The 27,893-nt window shown below is 37.2% G+C and overlaps 1 protein-coding gene across 1 annotated transcript in view; it reads right to left on the bottom strand.

Moving 5' to 3' along the window:
- The window catches only part of rims2a (regulating synaptic membrane exocytosis 2a), a 285,367-nt gene extending 258,604 nt beyond the window's left edge, over positions 1–26,763 (bottom strand). Inside the window, exon 1 of the mRNA XM_066691502.1 lies at positions 26,548–26,763. Coding sequence (XP_066547599.1) covers positions 26,548–26,714 — 167 coding nt within the window. The 5' untranslated portion in view covers positions 26,715–26,763. The remainder of the gene's footprint in view (positions 1–26,547) is intronic.
- Between the last annotated feature and the right edge of the window lie 1,130 nt (positions 26,764–27,893).

The raw sequence follows: 27,893 nt of genomic DNA, 5'->3' as shown, positions 1-27,893 counted from the left end.
CAAAAAACATTTTACTACACTCAATACAATTTGACCATGAAGTAATGAACAGGTACTAAAGAAACCTTTAAAAGCCAAATTAAAATACACAAATAAATACATGCCAGACCACATTGAACTTGTTCACAAAGGCATCAGCAAGCAATGCAAAATGATACTCTGTTTAATGCTGTTTTAGAGGATCTGATAATGACTACAGTCTGGTAAGCCACAGCTTTATTTCTAACAAAGACATCTCCTGCCAGAACATTGTGTGTAGATACAGATTTGAACTATTATTTCTATTTTTGATCATTAAAAGCCACCTGATATTTTCCACTGAACACCGAAAGCGGAAGCTTCAAATGGCATGGAATCGTTTGAAAAGCCCTTCACAATAACTGACCAGATGTTTTAATGATAAAAAATAAAACAAACAGTGACACATACTGTCATGACTCCATGCTAATATCAGTTGGGAATTTTAGATCTGCAACGTGGCAAAGTACATTCAAAATGAGTCATATCACAAGACTGGTTTGTGTTACCAACAGAAAGAAAACAGATATCAACACAAGCTGTTCATTTTGCAGAAGAATAACAAAGTCTCGGCCTGCATCACTCTGAGAAGCGTTTTGTGGTTATTTCCAACCAAACAACATTAGGTCTAATTAAAAATGGATATGCATTACCATTTTGGTGTGTTCCCGGTTCTGAGGCTATAATGCAATGCCACTTTACACCAAACCTAACAGTGTGGCTCAGTCCCAGTGCCCAGTAATAAATAAGTAATCTTCTTCGCCTTAGAATATATGTTTATTAAACAAATTGAGTTTCCAAATTAATAAACGTCACTTCTCACTTTCCAAGTTATTATTATTTGGCCTAACATAAGATGGTACATTTGTAAGTTGCCTCAATGATTAATGCAGAAGCCAATTAATTTTGGAGTACTGTGCATTAATTCAGGGCTTGGTGCACTCACTAAATTATATATGCACAAAGACGAAAGACACCTACCCAGTCCTCCTTCCAACTTTAGCAGTGAATTCATAATGGAAGACAGCTTTTACAGTGATCGTGACTCATGCACTGATCACAGATATACCTGTCCATCAATAACCTTTGCCTTAAAGAATTATATTTAATCTCCACCACCTTTTTTGCCCAACAAATGCACTCTAGTTTTTAACAAGCTAATCTCCCCCAATGACTGAAAAGGTATTTATGTTTGCATTTTCTTTTTGAAACTGGTGTGAGTCAACTTCAATTGATCATTATTCAATTCATAAGCTTTCATTGTAATTCTAAACTGTGATGTGAAGATATTTAATTTACAAATTACAAAGATTTTGCATTTAAGTTTAAAGTTCTGAAAATCAGATGAAGACAGATGTAGATGTGAGTCTAATTTTTATGATCAGAACAATATAGTCCCGTGGTGTTCCCTTTTATATTATATTATTCCAAAGGTGTGCTTGTTGCTACGCCCCAATCAAGGTTTGGAAAGGGCAAAGATGAAGAGCCCCATCTGTTTTTCAGTTTCCAAAATAACTCTCTTTGATGAGCCATTTGTATTTATTATGATCACTTTTTCTTTTTAATTTGTCCCTATTCCATGAGAGAGAAATAAAATCAACAGTAAGAATCCATTCATTTCCATATATTCCACATATGTGACAGTTATTCTGCAGTCTGTGACCTGGACCAAATAAAAAACGCTAACCCACCTGCCAATTACAATTCCACTATTCAATGGCATGTTTTCATTTGGCAACAGATTCTTCTTAAACCCTAATGCAAAGGTCTATGTTTAAAAGTTGTGATTGGTCGATACTTAATTAATTAATTAGATCTAAATTGGTTGCATATAGTGTGGCCTGACCTTTTAGTCTTGAATGACAAACGATTTCTATGGCTGAAGAAATGTCAACCATGGGAGACTACATTCGAACTCACCTGCCGGTCACATGAAAAAAAAATACTGTATCCTATTTTATTGACAGTGACCTAAATAAACATTCATTAAATGAGAAAAGGACTTTGGTACTTTGGTAATCAATTAAATATTGTCTCAAGTGATCTTATTAAGATCCATTTATTAGCCTTCACTGTCTCCAAGCACCTTGCTCTGCACAACCTCACCAGCAGAGCAACAAACTACACCATGAGAATGATCCCCTGATGCATGAGATTTATACACTCTTTATACAGAGAGGAATTATATCACCGTACCCAGCTCATATACTGAGAGCCCTGTTACATATAGCCTACATAGTTAGCTGTTCTGTCAGGTCTTTTACTGTTAGAGGATATTTTTCAGGAAACATTTAAACTGGATTCACACACCAATTCATTAAGAATGGGTGCCCATTATTGTAAAGTGGGAGAATTTTTTGTATTGAAAAAGCAGTATAGGCCAACTGTGTTTTGATGGGGATTGTCTAAAACTGCTTTTACCTCATTGTTAGTTTTGCTTTATGATATGAAATGCATAATCTCTGAGAAAATCTCACCAAACAAATGTATTCACAAGAGAAACAACAGGTGAAGTTGACAGAGATACATTTCGCCAACCAGGAAGTCACTGAAATTAAACTTTTATAGCTCCTCTGTTACCAGCTGTTATGGAGATTACACTTAACACTAACATGACCACTTTCAAACTTGAGATATTTCAAAATAGTCTGCTGTTTATCAGGGTCTGTTACACTCACTGTATGAGTTTCTACAGTGTTGAAAGTGGTCATATACAGTGTTGAGAATTTAAGTTTTAGGAAACAGTTCAATTTTGACTTTTGTCCCGGTTCCATTCTTTTTTTTCCCAAAAAACGTAACCAACACTGTTACACTGGAATCACCAGCTGACACCTGCTACAACCAGCTGTGTCCTGTTTAAGCAGCCAGGGACTAGAGAGAGAGAGAGAGAGAGAGAGAGAGAGAGAGAGAGAGAGAGAGAGAGAGAGAGAGAGAGAGAGAGAGAGCTACAGTGGCGTGGCTGTTATCATCTTGATTGCAGCCTTCATCTGTCCAGCACTTGACTATAGCCTACAGCTTGGCCTTGTCTGGGCTCTGATAAACGTGCCTCCACAGTTTTATATCTTCTTGTAGGTACACGCGTGTTAGCCCATCGGAGGAAGAGTGCATGCTGGATTCATGTAGCTGGAGAAATACAGTTCCAAAACAGGAATTCTACCATACAAATGTGATAAGCTTATTGATCTGCATTAGGCTCTCATCCGAGACAGCTGGTCTATTTTTAAATATTTCAAGCATGTCGCCACATCACCAGTTTTAGCACCCAGCCTTCTCCCTATTCATGTAAGGCTGGAAAAACACATTTCGGCACAGAAAATATTTATACCCACGTTCAATTGGTGTTCAATTTTCTCCATGGGATGTATGCAGTGGAAACAGATGGTTTTACTGCATCCCCCGCTTTTGAAATGTGAAATTCTCTTTGTCTTCTCTTCACGAGTCTTTGGTCACATGCTGTCATGTATTTATGACTTAGGCGTTACTTTTAATTCAGCCCACTCAGCAGTGTGGATTATATTCCTCTGCACAACGGCTAAAAAGCTTGGAATTTCTCTTTGACGGAGACAAAGACGCAGTCCAACCCCATGTGTGACTGCAATTTTAAATCTAGCTTTAAGTTCACTGAATTGCAACTCTGAATGTCACTTACATTGATTGCAACTAAGAAACCCTTTCTTTATTTATTTATTTATTTATGTATTTATTTATTTATTTATTTAAATCAAGACCAGCTGTAGACTTCCATCACCAAGAAGAATACAGCTATACAGAAATGCTTGCAGTGTTCCCTGCTACCACTACCAGGTACAGGTTGTGAGTAAACAGAACCCTGTGTAAGTCAGCCATTTTAGTATTAGAGCCATACAAATTGAAACAATACAGTAAAATGAATTACATTATACACAGATTATTACACTTGACATTACAGGGATCTTTCAATTTGCCTGAATTGGGAAATGTGATAAATACGTAACAATATTTTATGACATCAGCCCTTCACCTCTGCATATCTTGTACCATATTCTTCTCATCATCTCAAGTTTGACATTTTTAATGTTATTTTTCCCAACATAATGCTACTTCAACTCAAAATAAATATTGTAACAAATATAGACTTAGGTTTCCATCCAGAACATCTGCTCAACTTTCTTTGTAGACTATTATTATCTCTCTCCAGGATTGACTTATTTTCTGAGCTTATTTCAGGTTTCACCACTTTATAGGGTGTTTTAATCTGCATTTCTGTACATTTGTTGGCTAATTGCTCCACCAATCAGAAAATCCATTTACATTTATGTTCCCTTTTCATACCACACAAACTTCACACCTGCTGCAGCTATGTGTCTTTTAATTAGGATTTAGAAGGGTCTCTTGTGACAGCCCTCTTTAGGGTGTATCATTTAGCTTCTCAGAGAAGAGTAATACCTTTTATTGAGAGCCTTGCCTTCCACTGCTATCTAGAAAATCCAATGACAGTACATTTTTACACAAAAGGAAAAGGAGAGATATTTGTGCCAAAATTGCATTGGAGGTGACTAAACTCTCCCCACTTTCTGACAGTGCTAAAAACATGAGAGAGCACAGTATTAAAAATGTTGTTTTAACTAAAGCAGGAGATAAAAGAAAGAGAAAAAGGGAAAGGAACCAAACTGAAATTCAGAAGCATCAAAGTTGGAAATAGACCAGTAAATTCTAAACCAGCCTGTCAGCTTTTCTGCCTCGTACTGGATAAAACTGACAACATACAGGCTATTTATAGTCCCGTAAACAGCATGAAGGTTTTCATTCTTTGTACGCGACCAGCTTGAAATGAAACACTGCCACACTCTACCTGGAGTCCCATCGCTTAAAATAGCTTGCCGTGGATACAAATTGAACAAAGAATGTCCTTGTGAATAAGAGCCAGCCTAATTAAAAAGGAAAAGGCTGATAATGCCTTATAGAATTATTCCTCTGGAGTTTTATAATATGGAATCCATTCTATAAAAGCGCAAAATTAGTATATCTCATCAAGGACTACCGTAATGAGTGCAGTGAAACTATGGTAAAGCTTGTGCAGAACAAACTTGGGGATCCCTTGCAATTTCTAACAATGTCATTCATAATTAATAACTTGTAATCAGTTGTTGTAATCGCACGTTAACGAGAACCTTGACTAGTCTCTATAATTGTAATTGTAGTTGCTATTACTCAAATTATGATAGTCCAGTAATACCTGGCTTTTCCATGCTGACAATCTCATCATTTTAGCCACGAAGATAAAGGTGTGACTGACTGACAAATGACAGCATTAGTGTAATCTTAAAAGTAGGCCTAACAAATCAAATACGAATGAATTGAGCAAACAAACCTTCATTAGAGTCCAACAGTCAAAATTAATTGTGCTGAGTTTTAAATACATGTGAACTGCTAATTATGTGCTCTATATAAGGAGACATATTTTTAAGTTTTATTTTGACAAGTGAAAGAGGGGTTTCTGTCCTCGGGTGCAGGAGGGTTGAAAGCTTTTCCCTCTTAGATAATAAGTCTAGAAGAAGTTTCTTAGATGTAGCTAACAGTTACATTTTTAAAGAAAACAATTGTATATAGCCCGCTGTATTATTATATATGTATAAACTTGTTATTTATTATTATTTTACAAATACAAGCTATACTTTATGTCTCTTTATTTAAATCTGAGATGGTTTGCTCAATTTTGAAATAAGAGGAAGCATATCCATGTGTGGATACTTGTTAATAATTAGGATAATTGTAGTGTTAATTGCAGTTGCTGCTGCATAATCATACTACATTGAAACTGAACTGAACACTGGATTTACAATAAATGCGGAAATTGGAATTGGAATCTTAATGGTCATTGTCCACAGGTCAGGGCAGGTTTCAGGTTATTAGAAAATAAGTGAGTGAAATGCGTAAGTGAAGAGCACAAAATAACCAGGAACCAAATCAGAAGTTTGTTACTAATGATAACTGAATTGTTAGAATACTTGTTGTCGGGATTAAAAAAAAACACTTCTAAAAGTCCTATTTAATAATTGAAAATGCTTGGAATGGTGGGAGCGTAATATGGCGTATATCTCAAACTAGATTTGTATATCATCAAAACAATCGCTGCTCTCTGCTCAGGGGTGAAATTTAACTGTAAAATAAATATTTACCTGCAAACATTAGCAGGATGGACAGTCTCCCGTCAAGAGAACAGCTGTGTTACCCCCTGCCCAACACATTGTGACTAAACTTCACATTATAGCATGAATTGTCCTGACAGAAGTCTAATAATAATAACCCTACCTAAAATTACATTGGGCTAGTCTGTGAAACTATCCCTCAACTGTTGTGTGATACTTTGCAATACAGCTGTAATCAAAAGCATTTTCCTCCTTCATCTGAAACAATGATGTAATTTTACAAGTACTGTTCATTAAACTATACTTATTTATCAGTGACATTTTTTCAGACTTCATATGAGCATCGATTCAGCCTAGAGAAAACTCTAAAGATTACAGCTGAAGTTAGGACTGAGCATCAGTTCGGAAAATAGTTCATGATGATAAATAAAGACCATGAGAGAAAGCATCAGCTGAAGTTTCTACTTTTAGCCTAGAATAAAGGCTGTCTGTGAGGCATTTTGTCTTGTACAAAGACACCCCCACACAGCAGGTCTCCAGTAAGGCTCTTCAGAAGAAGCAGACGCAGTGAGCACCACTTCAGTAAACAAGTCATGGCTCAGCGAAGGCCTGCTTTAAACACACCAGCTTTTCATTCAACTTCAACTACAAGATCACAAGATCACAGCTCCGAAGTTCGCTCCCTCCGTTAACAAAATACTGAACCCGTATGATGTAGTTCACTGATCTTGTATCTGATTAATTCTCCAATTGAACTAAAAACAATGGAGACTACAAGAACGGCTTTGCCTGTGCATCATTGTACATGTAATTTGTATACATATAACACATTTTTGTAACATTGTTTAGTCTTGAACTTCCCCATCTAATATAACATTAGAAAGTCCAAACCTACTAATCTGGGTGTGTAAAACCAGCCCTTTACGAGAATATTTTGAATGCCTGTAAGTGGTTTCAGTAAATCAAAACGATGGGTCGAATGGCCCCCTCTCGTTTGTAAACTTTCTTATGTTCTTAAAACCACTAACTTCATAGATCCCAGTCTCCACATGTGAAAAGCAGCTGATCAACAGCAAGCATGCAAGCAAAATAGGAGCACATGTTCTGTAACAGGGACAGAAGAATAATCTCACTATACAACCTCAGGACTGTCAATGGCTGATCTTAAACAAACCATTTAAAGTCCATCTCACTAGGCTCTTCTTATCTAGACACTTTCGAAATTACATACAAACAACAACAAAAACACACGGTACAAACATAACGGACATCACACTGGTAAAGGGCTTGGAATGCAATCTATCACCACAACTGAACGATGAGCAATTGTTTTCTATGGCATGTTGCAAATCATGATTCTCTGGAAAGCGTGAGGATATAGTCTCAATGCAGGGAAGCTCCAATCTAATCCTTGTAGGCCATAGTCTCTTCTGGCTCCTAATTATGTAATTTAACTAATTATCTACTAAATTGAACCAATTAAGTCAGTGATGATATTAAAGAGACTTATATACCCTGCTGGATTGAAGGCTTTAAAGGCCTAGTGTTGCTCACCACTGTCTTAAAGAAACTTCCAGATGAACATGCTACCAACATGACTGAGGCTGAAGTGCTTTCTCTATTTCATATGTTTTCTCACGTTCCTACATTTGCACAAAACAGGCATCGTAATCTCTGGCATGTAGTGCTCAAACACAAATGGTAAACAGGTACCTAAACAGCAATTAAAACTCCTCTCTTTATGTTATTCCCAAGGTGAGAGTTACGGCTGAAGGTCAAAATCCATAACACAAACATTGACTTATCCATGACATTTTACGTGGATTTAAAATTAAATAATTTTCACAAAGTACATGCAGTGCGATCAGATGTGGTTTACCATGGGACATTGGTAGAAATGTATTAAATTAACTGTTCCTTTGGTATTAGCGGTTGTTACTACAGAACAGTTTTTTGCAACAGCCTACAGTGGTGTGAGCATGACAGATGCCTTTGACCTTTGATTGATTGATAAAAATTATAAAAACATTTTGCCAAGTAACCTGTCAAACAAAGCAAGCATAACAATTATAGTTGAATTGCATAAATAATGCAATAATCCCTTTCACTAGCTGCTTTATTGTTAACTCCCTTTTCACATAAATAACTATGTACTCCAGTGTGTTTAATGAAGAACCAGACACAGCTACATTAACAACATTAGCTGTTAACCTTTTGAATAGGGTTTGAAAGGTTAAGATTAGTTATGCACAGTAAAGCACTCACACACACACATATATGTATATAAATACACACACAGTCAATTACATCTCTCCTGTAACCAACTTTCACAGCCTCTCAATACCTATCCAGCAGTTTCCAACTGTTTTAAATAGAAATATACACCTTTTTAGCACTCTGTTAAGGATAAGGTTGGGTTACATTATATTGAGAAGTCATTTCCACCTCTGCTCAAAAGTACTTCTCCAATATGCTCTCTTCACTTTTCTCTTTCATATTTATCATACAAACAGCTTCAACATATGACAGTCACCATGTCAAATCACACAATCCACTGCTTTTCCAAATCTATTTCCAGTCACTAAAACAAAGACTGGCCATAACAGTGTTATTGGACAGTCAGCTGTTACAAATCAACCGAAGCGGGGCTGGAAAAGTATATTCTATTTCTAGATCAAATGCAACATTTTACAGATTACATACAGTATATATATTGAGTTGAAGTAGGCAGTATATACTTGTACTTTACATGCTTGAAGTGACAGCAGGGTAACTGAGTAATCTATAAAACATGATAAACAACAGTAGAATCCCTCCCACTGCTCCAGAATACTGCTGACTGCCTGCTTTACACCCAGTATTCTTGGCCAAAGAATCCATGCTCTCTCAGTTATTAGGTCTGTCTCTCAGCAGCTTTTCAGTTCCTTATGTAATACTGTTACGCCAGAAGCTGAGTTGAGTCCTACACTATCCTGCAAGACCACTGCATGCAGGAATAGGAAAATCCGACATCATAACAAAGAATCATTTACTTTAAATACTCAGCTAGATTGTGCTTGAAAGTCAGTTTCTTTCCAACGTAATTAGAAAGGGGGAATGTACAATGTATGCCTGGAAATCTAATTTCCCTACTAATTCTTTGTAAATACTGGCAAGGGATAGGTAGCATTTTATTGAAAGCATCTGTAGCAATTAACAAAATTATTGTGTCAATGGTCTGTAATGTCTTCTATTGCAGTTTTGAAACTGGAATCCTAAAGCTTAAATGTCATATTTCCAAAGTAACATTCAACAAAGTGCTAAACAACACATCGTAACCAGTTTAAACTAACGCGGACTAACTAATGCAGCTATAATATCCCTTTGCCTCTTTCATTCATATATATGTGCTAACCACTGTACCACTGTGCCCATATTTTAGACATATGTATATACAATATAAATATATATTTATGATACCTATCCACACATGACACTGATATGATTTCAATTTGTAAAATGGTGGCTCAAGAAAATTCGTGAATTTTTTTCCGTGGAAAGTGAGAACTATGTACAGAGGTTTTGGGAAAGCTTAAATTAACACAAATTCCTTAAATGTACCTATTATGCAGTTCAAATTGCTGTAAGAGGGAAAGCATATTAAATGCTTTCACATCTAATACTGATAGCAGTGATTAAATTGCAGGAGGGTAATGTACTTCTAAAAGCAACTGGGCCCACACAGGGGCGGATCTACGGGGGAGCAAGGGGTGTAGTGCTGTCCCCCTAACTTCAGGTACTAAAATTATAGGCGTGAGAAACACCGTCAGCACCCCCCCTCCCCCGCTATCACCACGGACAGGGCACCGTCAGCCCCCCCACCCGATAGCACCACGGACAAAGCACCATCAGCACCCCCTGCTAGTTCGGCTAACCGCAGGGATGATGATGGCCCCCCCTTTAATACAACTGGCCCCAGCCATGCCCCCCCAGCTGAAATGTTCTAGAACCACCACTGGGCCCACTGTTAAAAACAAAATACAGAAAATCGCTTCAAAAGGCAAAAAATGCCTACATTGTTCGGTGAGGAATGCTTGGAAAAACTTGAGAAATATGCATTTGACACAATTTCAATGTACATATGTGTTTCAATCAACACAATGCAAGATTAAAGTTCAGTATGTATCCTGTTCTAAAATAGGTCAGTTTATTATTTTTATTGTATTTAAGTTCTTGTATGGATTTTGATTTTCAAGTCTTTATTTCTCTAATCTTCATTCATTTTATTAGACTACAGATTGATTGTTGCTAATACGTTTAATAAGACCTGTAATTAGATGTTGAATATTCGAATACTCACATATGTGTAAAACAATACTCAAATAACTAATTATTTGAAATTCCCATCTCCAAATAAGTACTTCTTTATAAATACAGTGTGGTCATGATTGATTGAACTAATTGGGCTGTCGAGCCATTCGAAACTTGTGACTTTTTGTATCCGTTCACAGCCCCGAATTAGTACAGACGGTTATAAAACACCTTTAAAAGACTGAAATAACCCTTATACAGTGAGGGAAAAAAGTATTTGATCCCCTGCTGATTTTGTACGTTTGCCCACTGACAAAGAAATGATCAGTCTATAATTTTAATGGTAGGTGTATTTTAACAGTGAGAGACAGAATAACAACAAAAAAATTCAGAAAAAAGCATTTCAAAAAAGTTATAAATTGAATTGCATGTTAATGAGTGAAATAAGTATTTGACCCCTTCGACTTAGTACTTGGTGGCAAAACCCTTGTTGGCAATCGCAGAGGTCAGACGTTTCTTGTAGTTGGCCACCAGGTTTGCACACATCTCAGGAGGGATTTTGTCCCACTCCTGTTTACAGATCCTCTCCAAGTCATTAAGGTTTCGAGGCTGACGTTTGGCAACTCGAACCTTCAGCTCCCTCCACAGATTTTCTATGGGATTAAGGTCTGGAGACTGACTAGGCCACTCCAGGACCTTAATGTGCTTCTTCTTGAGCCACTCCTTTGTTGCCTTGGCTGTGTGTTTTGGGTCATTGTCATGCTGGAATACCCATCCACGACCCATTTTCAATGCCCTGGATGAGGGAAGGAGGTTCTCACCCAAGATTTGACAGTACATGGCGAAGCAGTTGTTCTGTCCCCTTAGCAGAAAAACACCCCCAAAGCATAATGTTTCCACCTCCATGTTTGACGGTGGGGATGGTGTTCTTGGGGTCATTCCTCCTCCTCCAAACACGGCGAGTTGAGTTGATGCCAAAGAGCTCGACTTTGGTCTCATCTGACCACAACACTTTCACCCAGTTCTCCTCTGAATCATTCAGATGTTCATTGGGAAACTTAAGACGGGCCTGTACATGTGCTTTCTTGAGCAGGGGGACCTTGCGGGCGCTGCAGGATTTCAGTCCTTCACGGCGTAGTGTGTTACCTATTATTTTCTTGGTGACTATGGTCTCAGCTGCCTTGAGAGCCTCCCGTGTAGTTCTGGGCTGATTCCTCACCGTTCTCATGATCATTGAAACTCCACGAGGTGAGATCTTGCATGGAGCCCCAGACCGAGGGAGACTGACAGTTATTTTGTGTTTCTTCCATTTGCGAATAATCGCACCAACTGTTGTTTCCTCCTCACCAAGCTGCTTGGCGATGGTCTTGTAGCCCATTCCAGCCTTGTGTAGGTCTACAATCTTGTCCCTGACATCCTTGGACAGCTCTTTGGTCTTGGCCATGGTGGAGAGTTTGGAATCTGATTGATTGATTGCTTCTGTGGACAGGTGTCTTTTATACAGGTAACGACTTATAAAAGACACGTGGGAGCCAGAAATCTTGCTGATTGATAGGGGATAAAATACTTATTTCTCTCATTAACATGCAAATCAATTTATAACTTTTTTGAAATGCGTTTTTCTGGATTTTTTTGTTGTTATTCTGTCTCTCACTGTTAAAATACACCTACCATTAAAATTATAGACTGATCATTTCTTTGTCAGTGGGCAAATGTACAAAATCAGCAGGGGATCAAATACTTTTTCCCTCACTGTATATCTTATGTAGCATAAAACACAGTTAATACAAACAATATTAATGGATTGTTAATATTTGCAAATAATAGAAAACATAATATGTATTATGTACCAAAGTCTACCAAACTTTTTCTACATCCAAAGTGGGATGTCTGGCGCTTGTCCTTTGCCATAGTTAATATATAAGACACTGCAAGCAGAATCAACAGAATAATTAAATATTCTGAATGCAACACACCAGACACTGTAAAGGTCTCTACAGAACTGAAATGGCTGGTGTTACCATACGATTCGAAATATCGCTGTGTGGTGTAGAGATTTGCCACTGGCAAGGCAGTTAAAAACTTAATGTATTCGAAACTGCATCACTGCACTGTATACTTCATCCTTCATCCTGCATATTGTTTGCCAATTTAACCAGGATCATTTATGCAATAGGATTACTTCCTGGAGACAAAACAGCTACACTTTGTTGTGCATGAAGCCTGCTTCACAAGCTTATCTAAAAGGAACTAATTCCCTTTCACGCCAACATTTTCTGTCCAGGTCATGACCTAATGTATTAAGCATGTTGACTTTTAGCATGGAGTCAGAGCAACTCTGGAATCTACTTGATTCACTGTTCCTCTCCAGGCTGCGTGTAATAAAGGCATTGCAACGAACGTTCCAACCTGATTGAAGACTGAGTTTCTTCCACACTGAGTAAGTTAATTTGTAGCCAGATACGTATGCTTGGTAAGGTGGAAGTCAGGCTCCAGATTGGGGGTGATGCAGAGTTAAAGTCAGGATATAATGGGTGCCACTGAGCTGCACAAACAGTAAAATTGCTCCACCAGAGTGCAGGTTGTACCCTTTTAGTCTGACCTCGAGTGCAGTCTATGGCATTACCAGTTTTGGCCAGGAATTCCCAGGGGGCACTGCATAACTGGCTGAGTACTGCGGGGGAGGGTGGATGGAAGCTGGCTGGGGAAAATGTGATTCTCACTACACGAGTGACTGCTGTGTCTTCTCAGGCGCTGGCAATTCAGAGTGTCGGCTGTTCCCCCTGCATCAGATCCTACGATTTGGTGTGATTGTCAGACAGAGGTATTCTGGGCTTGCGGTGTGAAAAGTAGCAGATGGCTTTCGACAAAGTGCATAGCAGGGGACACGTGCTCAGAAATCATAGCGATGAGATACATGAGGCTGGATAGGGAAGGTGTGGGAATGTTTAAGGGGTTCTCTTTAGTGGAATTGACAGTTAATGATGTATTAGGGCTAAAGACATTCAAAGACCATCTTTAGAAAGGAAACACTTCTACTATTAATAAATAATGGGCATCGCTTTAGCTGCTGTGAAGTGTGGGACTAAAATACAAATATTCATTCTTCCATAGTGCAACTGAATAATCTCTGGGAGACTTCCAAAGCTTTTTTTTCTTTTTTTTTTCTTTTTTTTTTTAAGATATAAGTAACAAAGATTGTACCCATTGTAACATTTCAAACTGCTACTTCTGGTTCAGTTTTACTTGCTCAGTCTCCACAGCTGAACTATGGTAAAATGTCTTCAGATCTGTGTCACGGGAAATAACAGAACCCAGGAGCATTTGAAATGGTTCTAGGTCATAGTCTTTTAAACTGAGCCAATGTGGTCGCATGGATAAGTAGTTATACATTGTTTTGTTAAGAAATAAACAGAGATATATATTTTTTCTATTAGGCCATTTCAACATTATATCAAATATTGATGCCTTTCAAATGGTTTTGAACAGTTTTTCGAACCTACAGTAGCTACAGCTGAACATCTAGCCTGGGCTTCCTAAAGCTGAGCTCCTTACAGCGGGGGCTTAATACTGCAGGTTTAGTTCTAAAAGAAGCACACCAGCTAATACAGATCCTATGAATATAAATGGAGAGTTTTCATCTAAGCAGTTAAAAAAAAGGTTGGTTCTGGATCTGTATTCACTTCAGTCTATATCCATCAATCTCTAGTGCTAGTTCTTGTCAGCAACAAGGGGATGGTGAGCACATTTGCATTGGCTTTGTTTTTAGCTCCAGTTGGATGGATACCACACTGGATTTCATAGCTCATGTTGCCCTTTGTTCTTCAGGAATGTCACCGGTGTAAATGGTAACTGTAAGGAAGAGGGCTTATAAGTAGTACATGGCACAGGAAAGCTGACAACTGTTGAGAGATGTATGTGTTTTTTGGTGCAACCTAGAAATCCATACACAACCCTAATGGGGCGAGAGCATCGGTGCGCTCCCACCAGAACGGGTGTGACGGTTCATGATTTATCAATTCCAGAGCATTATTAGACTGGGCGAGTCCGGCAACCGACCAAATACAGAAGGTCAAACCTGGCCATCAAACCTCTATTTCAGCTACAAAAACACATCATTACTTCAACTGGGACCATATAAACCTCACTTTATCAAAATAAACTACCTTTCTGTTCTTCACCTTGCATGCTACTTCTGGGGCAGTAGGGTTTGAACTGTAAAATGCATAAAAATAAAGACCATAGACAGATAATTAAACTGATAATTAAATTTTGCAAAGTCATTCACATATAAGGGATATGGCATCTACTAAGTCAGTTACTATCTCCACTAACCAGCTGTAGGCAATGTCCAAGAATACTCAAACGGGCGGAGTTCTGGTGTCCTCGCGGGACACGGACAGACTAGTACAATTATTTCGCTCGTGATGTTAGACAGATCCTTAATCTGAATGTATATCTAAAGCTAAAAGCTAGAAAATAATTTGAAAAAGAAAAGAAAAAATAATTAAGGTTTAATTGAGCAACTTTAAATTTAAACTAGCTGGGAATATTGCTTTTTTTTCCCTTTACCTAGATGTGCAAAATAGAAAATGATCAAAAATATATCCAACCCGAACCAAAATGATAATTTACAAATGCTTTCTTTCTCATTGTTTTACGTCAAATATCATATAAAAGTACTATGGTATGCAGAAGGCCATATTGATGATGATTTTTGAATAGTTCTTGAGCTAATAACAAAATGTATGTCACCTGATAGAGTAACTTCCTTGGAGTAAAATGCTAGAGGTAGGCCAGGTGAACATTAGTTGTTTTGTTTTGTTTTTATGAAGGAAGTGAAAGGTTGTGGCTTTACTTCACATACTGTCATTAAATTTTAACGAATGTACACAGAGAATTATGCTCTGCAAGCACATATACCATTAAATATAGACAAAGCTATATTCAAAGCATGTTTTCGCAGTCAATAGGAGGGTATTTCAGACTTCATAACCCAGAATAGCACACAGTAGGACTCTCCAACATAAAATATCCATTTTAATTAGGTCTGTCAGTAGAGGCACCACACGGTGAGATGAAAGACACTAATGAGTCACGATACAGAGAGAAAGAGACAGACCGGACTCGACTGCTTTTGTAAAGCACCGGCAGATACTCTGGCACTATCCACTGTATCTGAATTAGCCATGTAGCATTGCATGTATGGGAGTTCTAAAAGCAGAGACTGTAGACTGAATATCCCCCCAGAAATCTTCAAGTATTTGGTTATAAAGGGGATCTACTGATGTGCGTACATCATTCAAATATCTCAGAACTACAGAAGCATTCCAGCTATCCCTGTTGAGTTCAAAACCCATTGTCATCATAAGGTTACGAAAACAATCTGCTTTTAAACCTCAGTTGATCTCCGTACCATGAACTCTCAGTCTCACAGCTTGGGTTTGAATGATGCACCCTGTTATAAACTCAGAACATTCTCAATGTTATGCTGTACCAGACCCAGCTACTTCTTAGTTATAGAATACAACATCACTGTTTCACATAACTGAAGACTTGATTACTGTTCCAGGCTTTAAAACATAAACCCAATTATGGAATAGATTCATCTATTCTAACCACTGCAATCTATGAAAACTCTTTTTACAGCACATAGAACGAGATCGTCCACGATCAATAAATCAATTTCGCATTTGAGAAAAAGTAGCATTTTGGTGTCTTCATAAAACTGCCCATATTCCATGCATATTTCTGTCCGTTACACAACAACCTTTTATTGAAGATACTTTTGCTTTGAATTACTTTGCTTTGAAGGACACTCTGTGTCCTTAAGAGCTGGCCTATTGTAATATCAACCACATCATCTCTTTGTTTCTTGTTTCACCTGGGCTATTTTCCCCTCTCCTTGTACTTCTCTCCAACTCTTATTCCAGGCATTCGCTGACACAGATTTATTTATCCTGTGTTCATTGAAACCATTTCCCAGAGCTCCGTTTGTAAGTGAACACACATATAAATGACCAAGTTAAGGACCCATCTAACCTTTTCCTGACTCTCTAGGTCTTTACACACTTACATCATCACCAAAGAGACTGTTCTTAATCTCCAGTTTGATTTACCCCCAAAACACTCTTCAACGTAACACAAAGAACTCCAGTATGAGTGTACTTGTAACAATTTCGGCAGTGACACATTATTCCTCCCTGCAGTTTTGCCTTATCCTAACATCTGCTTTTAGCAAGAGTTCATGTTGGATGTGACCATCTGGACAGCTGTCACTTAAACACGCAGCAGCCCACAGAGGTTTAAAAATAGAGCACAACCTAAATGTTCAAGAATAATAATGTAGTGTTTTATAAGCCTCATCAATGAAACAGGGATAGCAAAGACAAACCAGGCAGAGCGAACAACGTCCTGTGGAAAGAGCACTGTACAGTGAGAAAGTAGGGGGACAATACATCCAACACAAACCATGATTTACACACATACAGCTGACACATTTGCTAGAGCCGAATGCAGCATAAAGCAACCGAATGCAGACTCCATAGTCCAAGTACAGAAAACGTTTACTATCACATTGTGGGAGTGATTAGGCAGCTGTGCCAGTAGACTGCAGTCTTACGACGTAAGCTGTCTTTGCTGCTATAGTGGTTTTGAAGATATGGTCTACAGAAGCCTAGCTGAAAACAGAAAGTGGAAAGAGAGAGAGAGTGTGTGTGGAATCGGCCTCTTTCCAGCTTTCAATGTGTAATCACCCATCCCCCAGAGCGAAGGTGTGGACTGCAGCAGTCAGCTGCTGCCTATACCAAAACACTTGCCGTGGGGAAGATGCATGCTGGGTAAAAAGAGCATTGCCCAAGCAGCCTAAGCAGGCAGATATGTTTCACATCTCTTATGGCCCGTTGAGATATAATCACCTGTTTTCATCAACTGTGTTCTGATTCCTGAAGTATTCTTACACCAAGTCAAAAAGCTACTCAAAAAGCACTTGTACCAAAAAAAGATGCCATATTTTTACACAATGCTTTTCATTAGTTGTATGTAGGCCTAGAAATGTAATGTTTACTATCACTGATCTTCATAAATGTCTCTTTATGAAGAGTTTAAGAGGATAGAACATTAAACAAAGCTCAATGTGATAGAGCTATATGTATTTAAAGGAGATAGGAATTGACGGGTTAACGGACTGTGTTTCTCTCTCCAAAATCATGCTTTGAAAAGTATTTCACATGGCAATCTCCCTCCACGCCTCTCCACAAGTGTGCAGTATTCTGCTGAAGCAGCCACTTCCACATGCAAAGCCACAGTGGCCAAGAAACTCAGTAGAACAGAAATAATAAGATGGCTTTGGGTCTAAATTCTAAGCAATTAAAAACACAGATCCAGTCCCAATGTACCACCTCTTTGCAAGATCTACAGCAGATCGAATTTAGAAAGGGATGGGAGGAATCTGATGTAAGTTTTGGAGAGAAAAAAAATAGCATGTATTTTATATATTTTTGTGTGAATTGAGCACAGAAAGTAAGGGAGAGTGGGACAGGGAACACAAGTCAACAAGTATTCTTCACTGCACACTTTTGAAACATCCACAAAGCATTCCATTAAAATCTATCCATTTGTAGCTTATTACACAATACTCAAGACCAAAGTGAATAGCCAGCACGAGCTAATTAGAAATGTTTAATCTTACTTTAAGTCATATGATTGGGTTGCCTGCGGGTTAAACATTGCATCCACTCTCAATTAAAACAAACCCAGGAGAGAGCACTTTAGCCCTGTTTTGAACTATGGGCAGGGCAGCATAGTTTCTCTGCCAGAAATTCACTACAAGAACTCACAAATACTGTAACTAGCATTATATAATGTTTACAGAGTGGTATAAGATTGGGTTATACTTTGTAAAGAAAATTAAATTGTCTTCAATATTCTGTAGAATGTTAATGCAATAGGCCTAATGTATATATATTTTTTTATTTACTTAACACATGCTAACTCAGCAATATTAAAACAAAAACACAATACAACACAATACCATATGAACCACAGAGAAGAGCAATATATTGAGAAATGATTAATGCTCATGCTACGTTTCTTTGTGGATGATATATCAACACACAACCAAAGGAATAAATTAGGTAATTTATTTGAAAACAATTGTTGGATTATTAATGAATTTGATTTATTCCTGACACACAAGTGCACACACACATATGTATGCATTGTAACTGTACAGGGAAACTGAGATAGCAACCAGTGGGAAAACCCCCACCCACAGAAATAAAACAGGCCTGATTAAAATCATTTGTTGTTTTGTAAATTAAGAGCACTTTACTGCAAGCTCTGTTTTACTTTCCTTGTGTTACTTTCCTGTATTACTGAAAGACAGGAAATTAAAGACTATGTATAAAAAGAAGGGGGGGGGGTCATTATGAACCATGAGATGGTGAGTCATCTTTTTTAATCCACTAAGTGTAAACTGGAATCAGTTATATGCAATAAAAATGCTGCATTTTACCTTATTTTTAATTACAGCTGTGGTCAAAGAGAACAACCCCCACATCAACTAAATCTCCGATCCTTTTAGGCATTTCTGACTTTGGAAAGAAAATGTATAACTCGGTATGTGGATAGATAACAATGGACTGAGCCAGGATCATTTATCCAAGCAGAATTACCTATATTATACTGTATGTCTGGCACTCTCTACGTAACACTTCCGGTAAAAAGACAATGAACTGGCTACTGCTTTACCTTAAGGCTAAAATGTCCTTTCCTTCCCTAACATTCTCCAAATGAGATCGCCTAGTAAATTCACCAACTTTTACTTGTGTCTTTAGAAACCCAGTCACCATGGTAACTGTGGTTACGGTATTCAAGGCCTTAGGCTTTCAGGCCTGTAGTGCCTTTTGTTTGTGTTAAAATCTCCTCATATGACATTTAGATACAGTTCCATTGAACCAGTTAACTCTTTTGTCCAACTCCATCAATTACAGTTCATCAGAAAGATATTGTAAATGCTGGAGGGGGTGGCCGTCAATTCCGAAAATCAAACCCCAATCTCCCACGCACACGCTACCACTTCGCCAAGAGGTTCAGGTCCACTTACAATGTGTGAGGACATTCATTTAATTGAGTTAGACAAATCCCTTCCTGATTTATCTTAATTTTACATATTTATAAAATGTTACATTTTTAAGAAAACTGAAGAATGCAGTAACAAACGGGATATGGGGTTTGGCCCAGAATAATTGACATTTCAAATGTGCATTACATGTATATGAGCTAGACTGTGTTCTTCAGCACACATTTTACATAAATAAATTATATATCTTGTATAAAAAATATATTTAAACACATTGCACAATATGTTAAAACAGATGGCAACTGTGCTCTTGCTGATGTTGTCTAAATTGGCTCGCCCTATAAATAATATATAAAACGGTCTTGAATCCTTCATTAAAAACTCAAGGCTTGACAATTTCTTCAGCCCTCACTCCACAGTTTGGCTTCATATTTGCTTTTCAGTATTTCACTTAGACAAATAAGTCGGTTACTAACACACAGTTAACCCTTTTCTTCTTAGAAATTGTCAGAAACACAGTATACTTCACTTTGCTATGTGAAGTTGCTTTATCATATCCCTTGACACTACTGAGAAAATTCAAGACAACCCTGATTAATCATTTCTAAAACATATATGTTGGAAGCAGAACCCCAAAACGCACAGCCAACAGGGATAAATACACAATCACTTGTGATACAGCAACACAAGAAAAAAAAAATCTGTCGTTTTGTGCAATAAGAGACAATATTATTATTAAAGCAATGGCTTTCAAGCTGGGGTCCACAGAGACGTCCTTGCGAGTCTGAGAAATAACATGACAGTGAACACAATCCTCTTTAAACATCTGCTTGCTTACAGAGTATAGCTGTGAAATCTACTTTGTCTTTACAGTGCCTTCAATCTCCACAACAGTGCACTGCGGAAGCCCACAGATGTCACAGAGAACACGCACAAACACCTGAGTTATTACATAGTATTATTATTCTGCTAGAGGGAGGGGTGTGTGAGATCACTGATGCATTTGAAATGGGTCCTTCAACAAAGGAAGTTTGAGAACCACCGAGATGAGACATGGGAACTCTGAGAAATCTTGATGTAAGTGAGACGTATTAGTTGAAAAAGGTTAAAAAAAAAAGCATTTCAGCAACTTAGGAGGTAACTTTTTCACCACTGAAATATCACCAACATTGTATTATACCATATTTTGGTTTTGTCATTCACCTGGATGCAAATGTTTGGTGTTTTCATTTGTAACTTTCTCTCCTTCAATATTTAGATTGACTTGTGACAAGCAGGGGTTTAATTTTCCTCATATACATGTATTGAAGGACAGAAAGTTGCAAATGAAAACACCAAACATTTGCATCCAGGTGAATGACAAAACAGATCAAATTCTAGCAGCCCCGGAATAACACTTTTCTTTCAATATGAATACTAAAACAATCTCTTACAATATGGTTACAAACATTTGATACACAAGGGTTTATAAACAAAATAAATATACAAAATATATGTTATAAGGCTAGATTATATTATATATAATTATATATATAATATTTTAGGCTAGACACATTCTTTAGGACACAAAGGGCAAACATATATTCCTGAAATATTAGTGTTATGAAATCACATGACCTTTTCTGTTGCTAAAAGGAATTTAAAGCACATACCCTGAACCATATATACAGAACATATTTTCACTTTCTATTTAGAGGCTCCAGACACAGTTTAAACATTTTGCATTTGCTTTAGTGTACTGGACCAATCCTAATGCTTGATGGTCCTGCACTTTAGACATGTATATAATTTTGGTCTCATATCAAAAGTACACATGTGACAAAGCAATGCATAATGTGGAATGTCATTTTTATTAACTGATCTAAGAGGTGTGATCACTGTCCTGGACTGTGGAGTCCTGCCGGGTCAGACTGAGCTGAAATCTCCTTCAAAACCGCTGTACTGACTGACGCTGCCCTCTAGGTTGAACAGCTGTTTCTAGTTGTGTAACACACAAGTGATGTCACTGCAGCCACACAGATAGGTTTCTCAAACACCTTTCATTTTTGTATTCTCGAGTGATGGAGACACCAACTTTTTGGGCGTAATGCCAGGACACAAAGTCAGTGCCAAATGTTGAGGTCTATCACTCAGACTTCCTAAGAACCAATGTAATGTTATGTAGTGTTATGCAAGGATTACTTCATTGATATTTTTTGAGCCGCAGAAAGTGGATCCCTGAAACACCTTTCTTAAAACCGGTACATTGGAAGCATCTCTCTTGAAAAACAATGATTTCAAATGGGATATGTGCAGAAGCATCACTTCATGTGTAGTGTTTTGCGAATTGTTCAAAATAATGCAAATTATTATTTTCCACAGCAACAATCCTAGAGGGCATTTCAGGTCCAGAAATACCTAATCGTTTTCTTAATGTTTTCTTCCCCCATCTACATTGATTTATTGCCATTTGAGCAACAGTTTCCCACTCAACAATAAGCCCAATCAAGAAAATATGCCACAGACGCAATTCCAATATCTGTACTGGTCACAACTGCTTAAATTATTACAACTGTCCGCTTTTCAGATGTTTAAACATGTTTCAATTCCATGCATTGAATCTCAAATATGAAAATATGAAATTTCTCTGACAGAAAAGCGCAAAAACAGACATCAGTGTTTACCTTAGTAAATGTACCTGTTAGTAAAGACACCTGCAGCCTAATCTCCTGGGCTGCTCAGCAATTGTGCACTTTCTTAAACTATGCTTCCTTATGCTCCTGCATACTTATGTATGGGTTGCAATTGTACAGTTTTACTGCAACTTCTCCAATGCCTATTAGCACATATTCAGGTCTTGACTATATCATGTCTGCACTTGTTAGCGCATTGTACTAGGAGATATTCTTATTGTATTTTGTGCTGCTTGTATTACTGCAATTTTATGATACTTTAAAATGTTTCTTGTGTAAACTGGACAAGAGCGTCTGCTAAGAAATATATAATGGTTTGGAAATACAGCCCTATGTTCTACTGACTGAGCTACCTAGCACCTTAGTGCGCACACAAGTCCTCTTTATATATAAAAAGGAGATTAATTTAATTTCACGGCAAATCCCAACAGATCTTGTAGGATAACTTTAAATTGTGAGACAGTTGCGATCTGTAATGTTAAAACAGTTTTCAGGGTTTTTCTATAATCAAATACTTTATAAGTGCAGCTAAGATGCTGAGGGGTTATGCATTTAACAGGGTACATGGCAGATTAAAGCAGATATATTTTCTCTAAAGTATTAAAATATTATCGCTTAAGTGCATTTTTTGTTGTTGTTGCACTTTTAACAGAAATGTTTACTAAAATATATGACTATATATAATGTTTACCATCACTTGCAGTTGCCACACCAATGAAGTACTGCATCTGTCTGTTATCAAGTAAATATTAAGGAAAATTCCAACAATTGCTATACATAATGATGAATATGGTTTCAAATAATGTTAAGTCACTGCTATGAACATTGTATTTCTGAAGTATTCTACTTGTTTTAATCCTGCACACTGTATACTAAACATACAGCTTTTACTTAACCCAGGGATCTACCAACTGTAACTGTACACAACAGCACAGCTACAAATCAGGAGTCTGCTTTAATTAGCTACTTTGTCACTTATAAAACCAGTTCCAGGGTTTTCATAGAAGTTGACTGGGATGCATAATTCTCTTTCACATTATAACCTTAAATACCATATTGATATTGGAATTATATTGGTTGGCATGTAGAGAAGCCAAAAACTAGCCAAACACGGAGAGTTAACTTTTTCAACGGGAGGACAGGCTCTCCGAGAATCTCAGCAGTGTTTTACTAGCTCTCTGGATTAAAAATGAGTCTTCTGCACCTAACATGTCCTGGCTGCTAACATCATAACACTACAAAAACGTGTGAGGGTTAAACATTAAAAAGGGTGACCATCAAGGACAAACATAAAGGTTTATTGTGTGCTCATGCAGTACAAAAGTAGTTTTGAGTTTTCTTTTTTCTTTTCTTTTTGGTGGGGGTATAAGAAAGAAGAGACAGAAGAAGATCTGTACTGCAAAGACTCAGGTACTGTATGACATTAATGTGATACATCGCCAGTTCCTAATATGAAAATGTATTTTCTTCTTCTGCCCAGAACAGAAGTTATATTTGCTAGAATGACCAGTTGATATGACATCTGCACTCTGATCATAACAAGATAATTATGATACATGAGAATACAAATATAATCAAATAAACTGGAGAATGTATATAGTTTCAACTATGTCTAGGTGCTAGTCCAACTGTAAACAAGATAGGAGAACTCTCTAATGGTAAGGAAACATTACCCTGCATTTATTTTGTGGGTCAACGAAAGTCTACTGCCACCAATGACCCACCTGGGTATTGTTACTCTCATTAACAAGAATAAACTGTGCTTCCCAGTCACACCGGATACAAAGCCAGATAAAGGCAACCAACATCATTGTCATTGTGTGTATTGTTAACCAGGGAACCTTGTGTAATTTTCTCATTTACTACATACTAACATCTTTAAAGGGATTTTACAGAAGGCAGGCAAAATATTCCTATAACATACATGGAGAAGTCATTGTAAGTTGTACTCTGATAAGAGGCATTTGTTTGTGTATATATATATATATATATATATATATATATATATATATATATATATATATATATATATATATATATATATATATATTGAATACTATATGTAATAAAATATTGCATAATTCATTCTTATGCTTCAAATAACTAAAATCGTGATATTAACACCAATCTCTGTTTATATTAGATAATAACCCACAATACTAAGCACTGTATATTTCTACACATTTACATTGACAATGTATCTCTTGGTTTTCAAAATTTCTAGACTGTCCTCTCATACCACAAATTTTAAAATGTTCTAGGCTGGGTCTATTATGGAAAATTATTAGTCAAAGATTAATTTTAATAAAATGAGAATACATATGCATTATTATCCGTATATGTAGTCAGACCACTTGTTAATGTGATCAGTTGGATTGATGCACTGCACATTACTCCCTTGTGAGCAAATTACTGCTCACTGTATGAAATGTGCCATGCAATATCAGTTTATATATACCTCCCATCCTACACCACCCAGAAAGAGTGTATGTAATATATCAATTATTCATATCCTACATTTCTCAGTACAGTATACACACAGGACAGTCTGAGTTAAATGGCTAACTAAGGTAACATATCATTGGCAGTGATAGTGGGCTTTCACTCTCTCTCACTAGGCTGGGATCACGTGTAAGCCAAGTGGTGTTGTACAAATTCTAAAACCCTCTGTGCAAAAGTGCCTTTGCAATTAATCGCCTGTCTCACACAGAACAACATGCGTTAGCCTACCCAATTACACGTACACAACAAATACACTGCACTGATTAAATTAAAACCAAAAAGAAATGCTCAAAAAAAAAGCAGCGACTATAAATATACAAAATGTGTCAAAAGGGTATGCCTGCCATGTTCTGTGCTTGTAAGCATATATACATGCTAATGTATGTATATATATATATATATAAATATTGAAATGGTCATATACCCAATGTGTAAATTATTATTATTATTATTATTATTATTATTATTATTATTATTATTATTATTACAAACTGTGTGTGTGTGTGTGTGTGTGTGTATATATATATATATATATATATATATATATATATATATATATATATATATACACAAAACATACATACATACACACATAGTTATTGTACATGCAGTATTAATAATAATAATAATAATAATAATAATGATAATATTGATACTACTACTACTACTACTAATAATAATAATAATAATAATAATAATAATAATAATAATAATAATAATAATCCATCCTCCAGGTTATTATGCTGATATTTGCCCTTGTAGCCTACAATGATATTAATGACAGATTTGTAAGACTAGATAGAATCTCAATACAAAGATACTGCTCTACAAAACACAACATAATCAAAGTTCTAACAGCTTTAATAAAAACATAATAATAATAATAATAAAAAAAACATTAAAAATGTGAAACTGAACTAAAATACATATCTTTTACTACGTTTCAACTACAGAAATCTAATCCTCGCTCAACCCAGCCTGTTCTACTGTGAAACCTAAATCACTGCGTTTTTATCCAGAAACATGTTACTACACTCAATCTCATTTTGCCATAAAACGTGAATCGCGGTAATAGGCATTGACGAGCGACTGCGAAAATTCAGCTCCACCTTAAACAGCACTGGACAGCGCCGTGGTGCTGAAATGTTCACAGAGAGAGATGCAGAAAAAAAATCCTGCCGTACTAAAACGGAAGGATACTATCTTTTCAGAGAAATAGCAATGATTGGGAAGTACAAAGCCATCCTGTGAGGTATTAGAGCTGGGTGTTAACAACGTCCGATTCGCCTGAGACAATTAAAACGTTTTGCATTCAATGAGAAAAGGGAGTTGATAGAATTTTTTTGCGAAGATGGCGGCCGTTACTAACCCAACCCAAAGCCAACAGAGTGAAAAGTAGGCCCGTGGTATGGTTACTAACTGGGAGAAAAATGTCCTATGGTAGCAGGAAAATACTACAGCTTTTCCATAACCACATAACATGAGAACTGAATAGCATCGAGCTGCACTGTGTAATTCGCAGGGTTTGCCTGGAAGTGTAATATGTGTGTGTTTACTTTTTTTTACAATTTTCCCTAAAACACTAATATCTACAATAAATCTGTCGGCACAGTACTATACATGTATGTAGCCATATTGGATTTCAGTAGACACGGGTGCAAATGAATACCCTGCTCATTTACAGGAAAATTATTTAAGGGCTGTTTGATCAAATTAAAATTCAGTCCTCACACAGCAACATTGCCCACAACTAGCACTGCAATGTGAACAGCTTGAAAGGTTTGTACGAGGTTTAGATGAAAACACACTGACACTTCTCCCATACTGGACAATTTGAAAAATCTGAATTGCTTACTTTAGCATGGACTGTTCCTTTTCCTCTTCTTGCTTCTGTCGGTCCATGACAGCGAGAATTATCTTTCTCTCCTCCTCTGTAAGGTGGCTGAGGTCCGGCATCTCTGGTAGGACAGCCGCCGCAGGAGGAGCGGCAGGGCCGCCCCGGGGCCCAAGTGGAGCAGACATCTTTAGATATAATTGCTAAAAGGATCAACAACCAGCAATTGAATATACTTAATTTTGGGGGTGAATACTAATACCAAATGTTTAAAGTATCAAATTGATCATCCTCGGTTATTTAACTGGTCTGAGGACGAATGGAGAGTTGAAAGACCCCGATACTATGAAGCAGACATCTTAGTATGTATTTATTAATTTACATATATATATATATATATATATATATATATATATATATATATATATATATATATATATATATACACATATACATATATACATCTATATTTAGCATTATCAAAAAGCAAAAATGCAACGCAACGGGGACTTCGAAGAAAAGCAGGTGTACAACTCTTAAACATTAAAAAACCAACCCCTCAAAAATATCCGTGTCTTTGAAAGGTGAAGGAGATCAAATTAATTTGAAAAAGCCTAGTTTGGGTCACACCAATACTATACAGGAGAAGACATATTTTGTAATCATCGGCCACCGGGAGGACAACAGCCAAAAGCCAGAAGCATCGCAAGATTCACACAATGGATTTTCAAAACACCCAGAGTCCTGCTTGAGAGACTTTAAATGGGAAGAGAGCGCGATTAAATTGCCCCTCTGTGTTGTGTAGAAATGATCAGTCCCACCGGCTGCAAGTATCCCAAACATACTTCTCACTCTCCATCCATTGATGTATATGCAGGGGAATATAAGCTCTTGCCTTTTTATTTTGCAATCATGTTAAATCCTTTCTAACCCATCGCTGTCATCGTTCAGAGAGAGGTTATTTGCATCTTGGAGGAAAGGTGTCTTTTCCTTTGATTCTTCTTCTCGGGCGCCCTTCTTCCTTTCTCGCTCTCTCTCTCTCGGTTTCTCGCTCTCCTCTCGGCTGTTAATTCTTGGAGATTTCTTAAATGCACAAAAATGGATGCAATGAAAAAAAAATCCCAATAGGAAGGGTGGGCGGAGCGTTGGAAATACGTCGAACAAAGCTCAACGGAGACTGAGGTGGGGAGCGGAAGAGAGGAGCTGGTTCATTGACACGAGGCAGAGTAATCAAACGCAAAATACGGAGCGGATTCCTGGTGGAGCTGGATCCCAGTCAATCGACTACAATCTTGTTCTCCTAAAACATTCGGCTAATGAAAACGATAATCAAGCATCCCGAGCATTATAAGATCAACTTAATTAAA

This window comes from Amia ocellicauda, chromosome 18 (genome assembly GCF_036373705.1).
Source record: "Amia ocellicauda isolate fAmiCal2 chromosome 18, fAmiCal2.hap1, whole genome shotgun sequence".
Lineage (NCBI taxonomy): Eukaryota > Metazoa > Chordata > Actinopteri > Amiiformes > Amiidae > Amia > Amia ocellicauda.
Note: the sequence above shows the minus strand (reverse complement) of the source record. Positions and strands in the feature narration are given on the sequence as shown.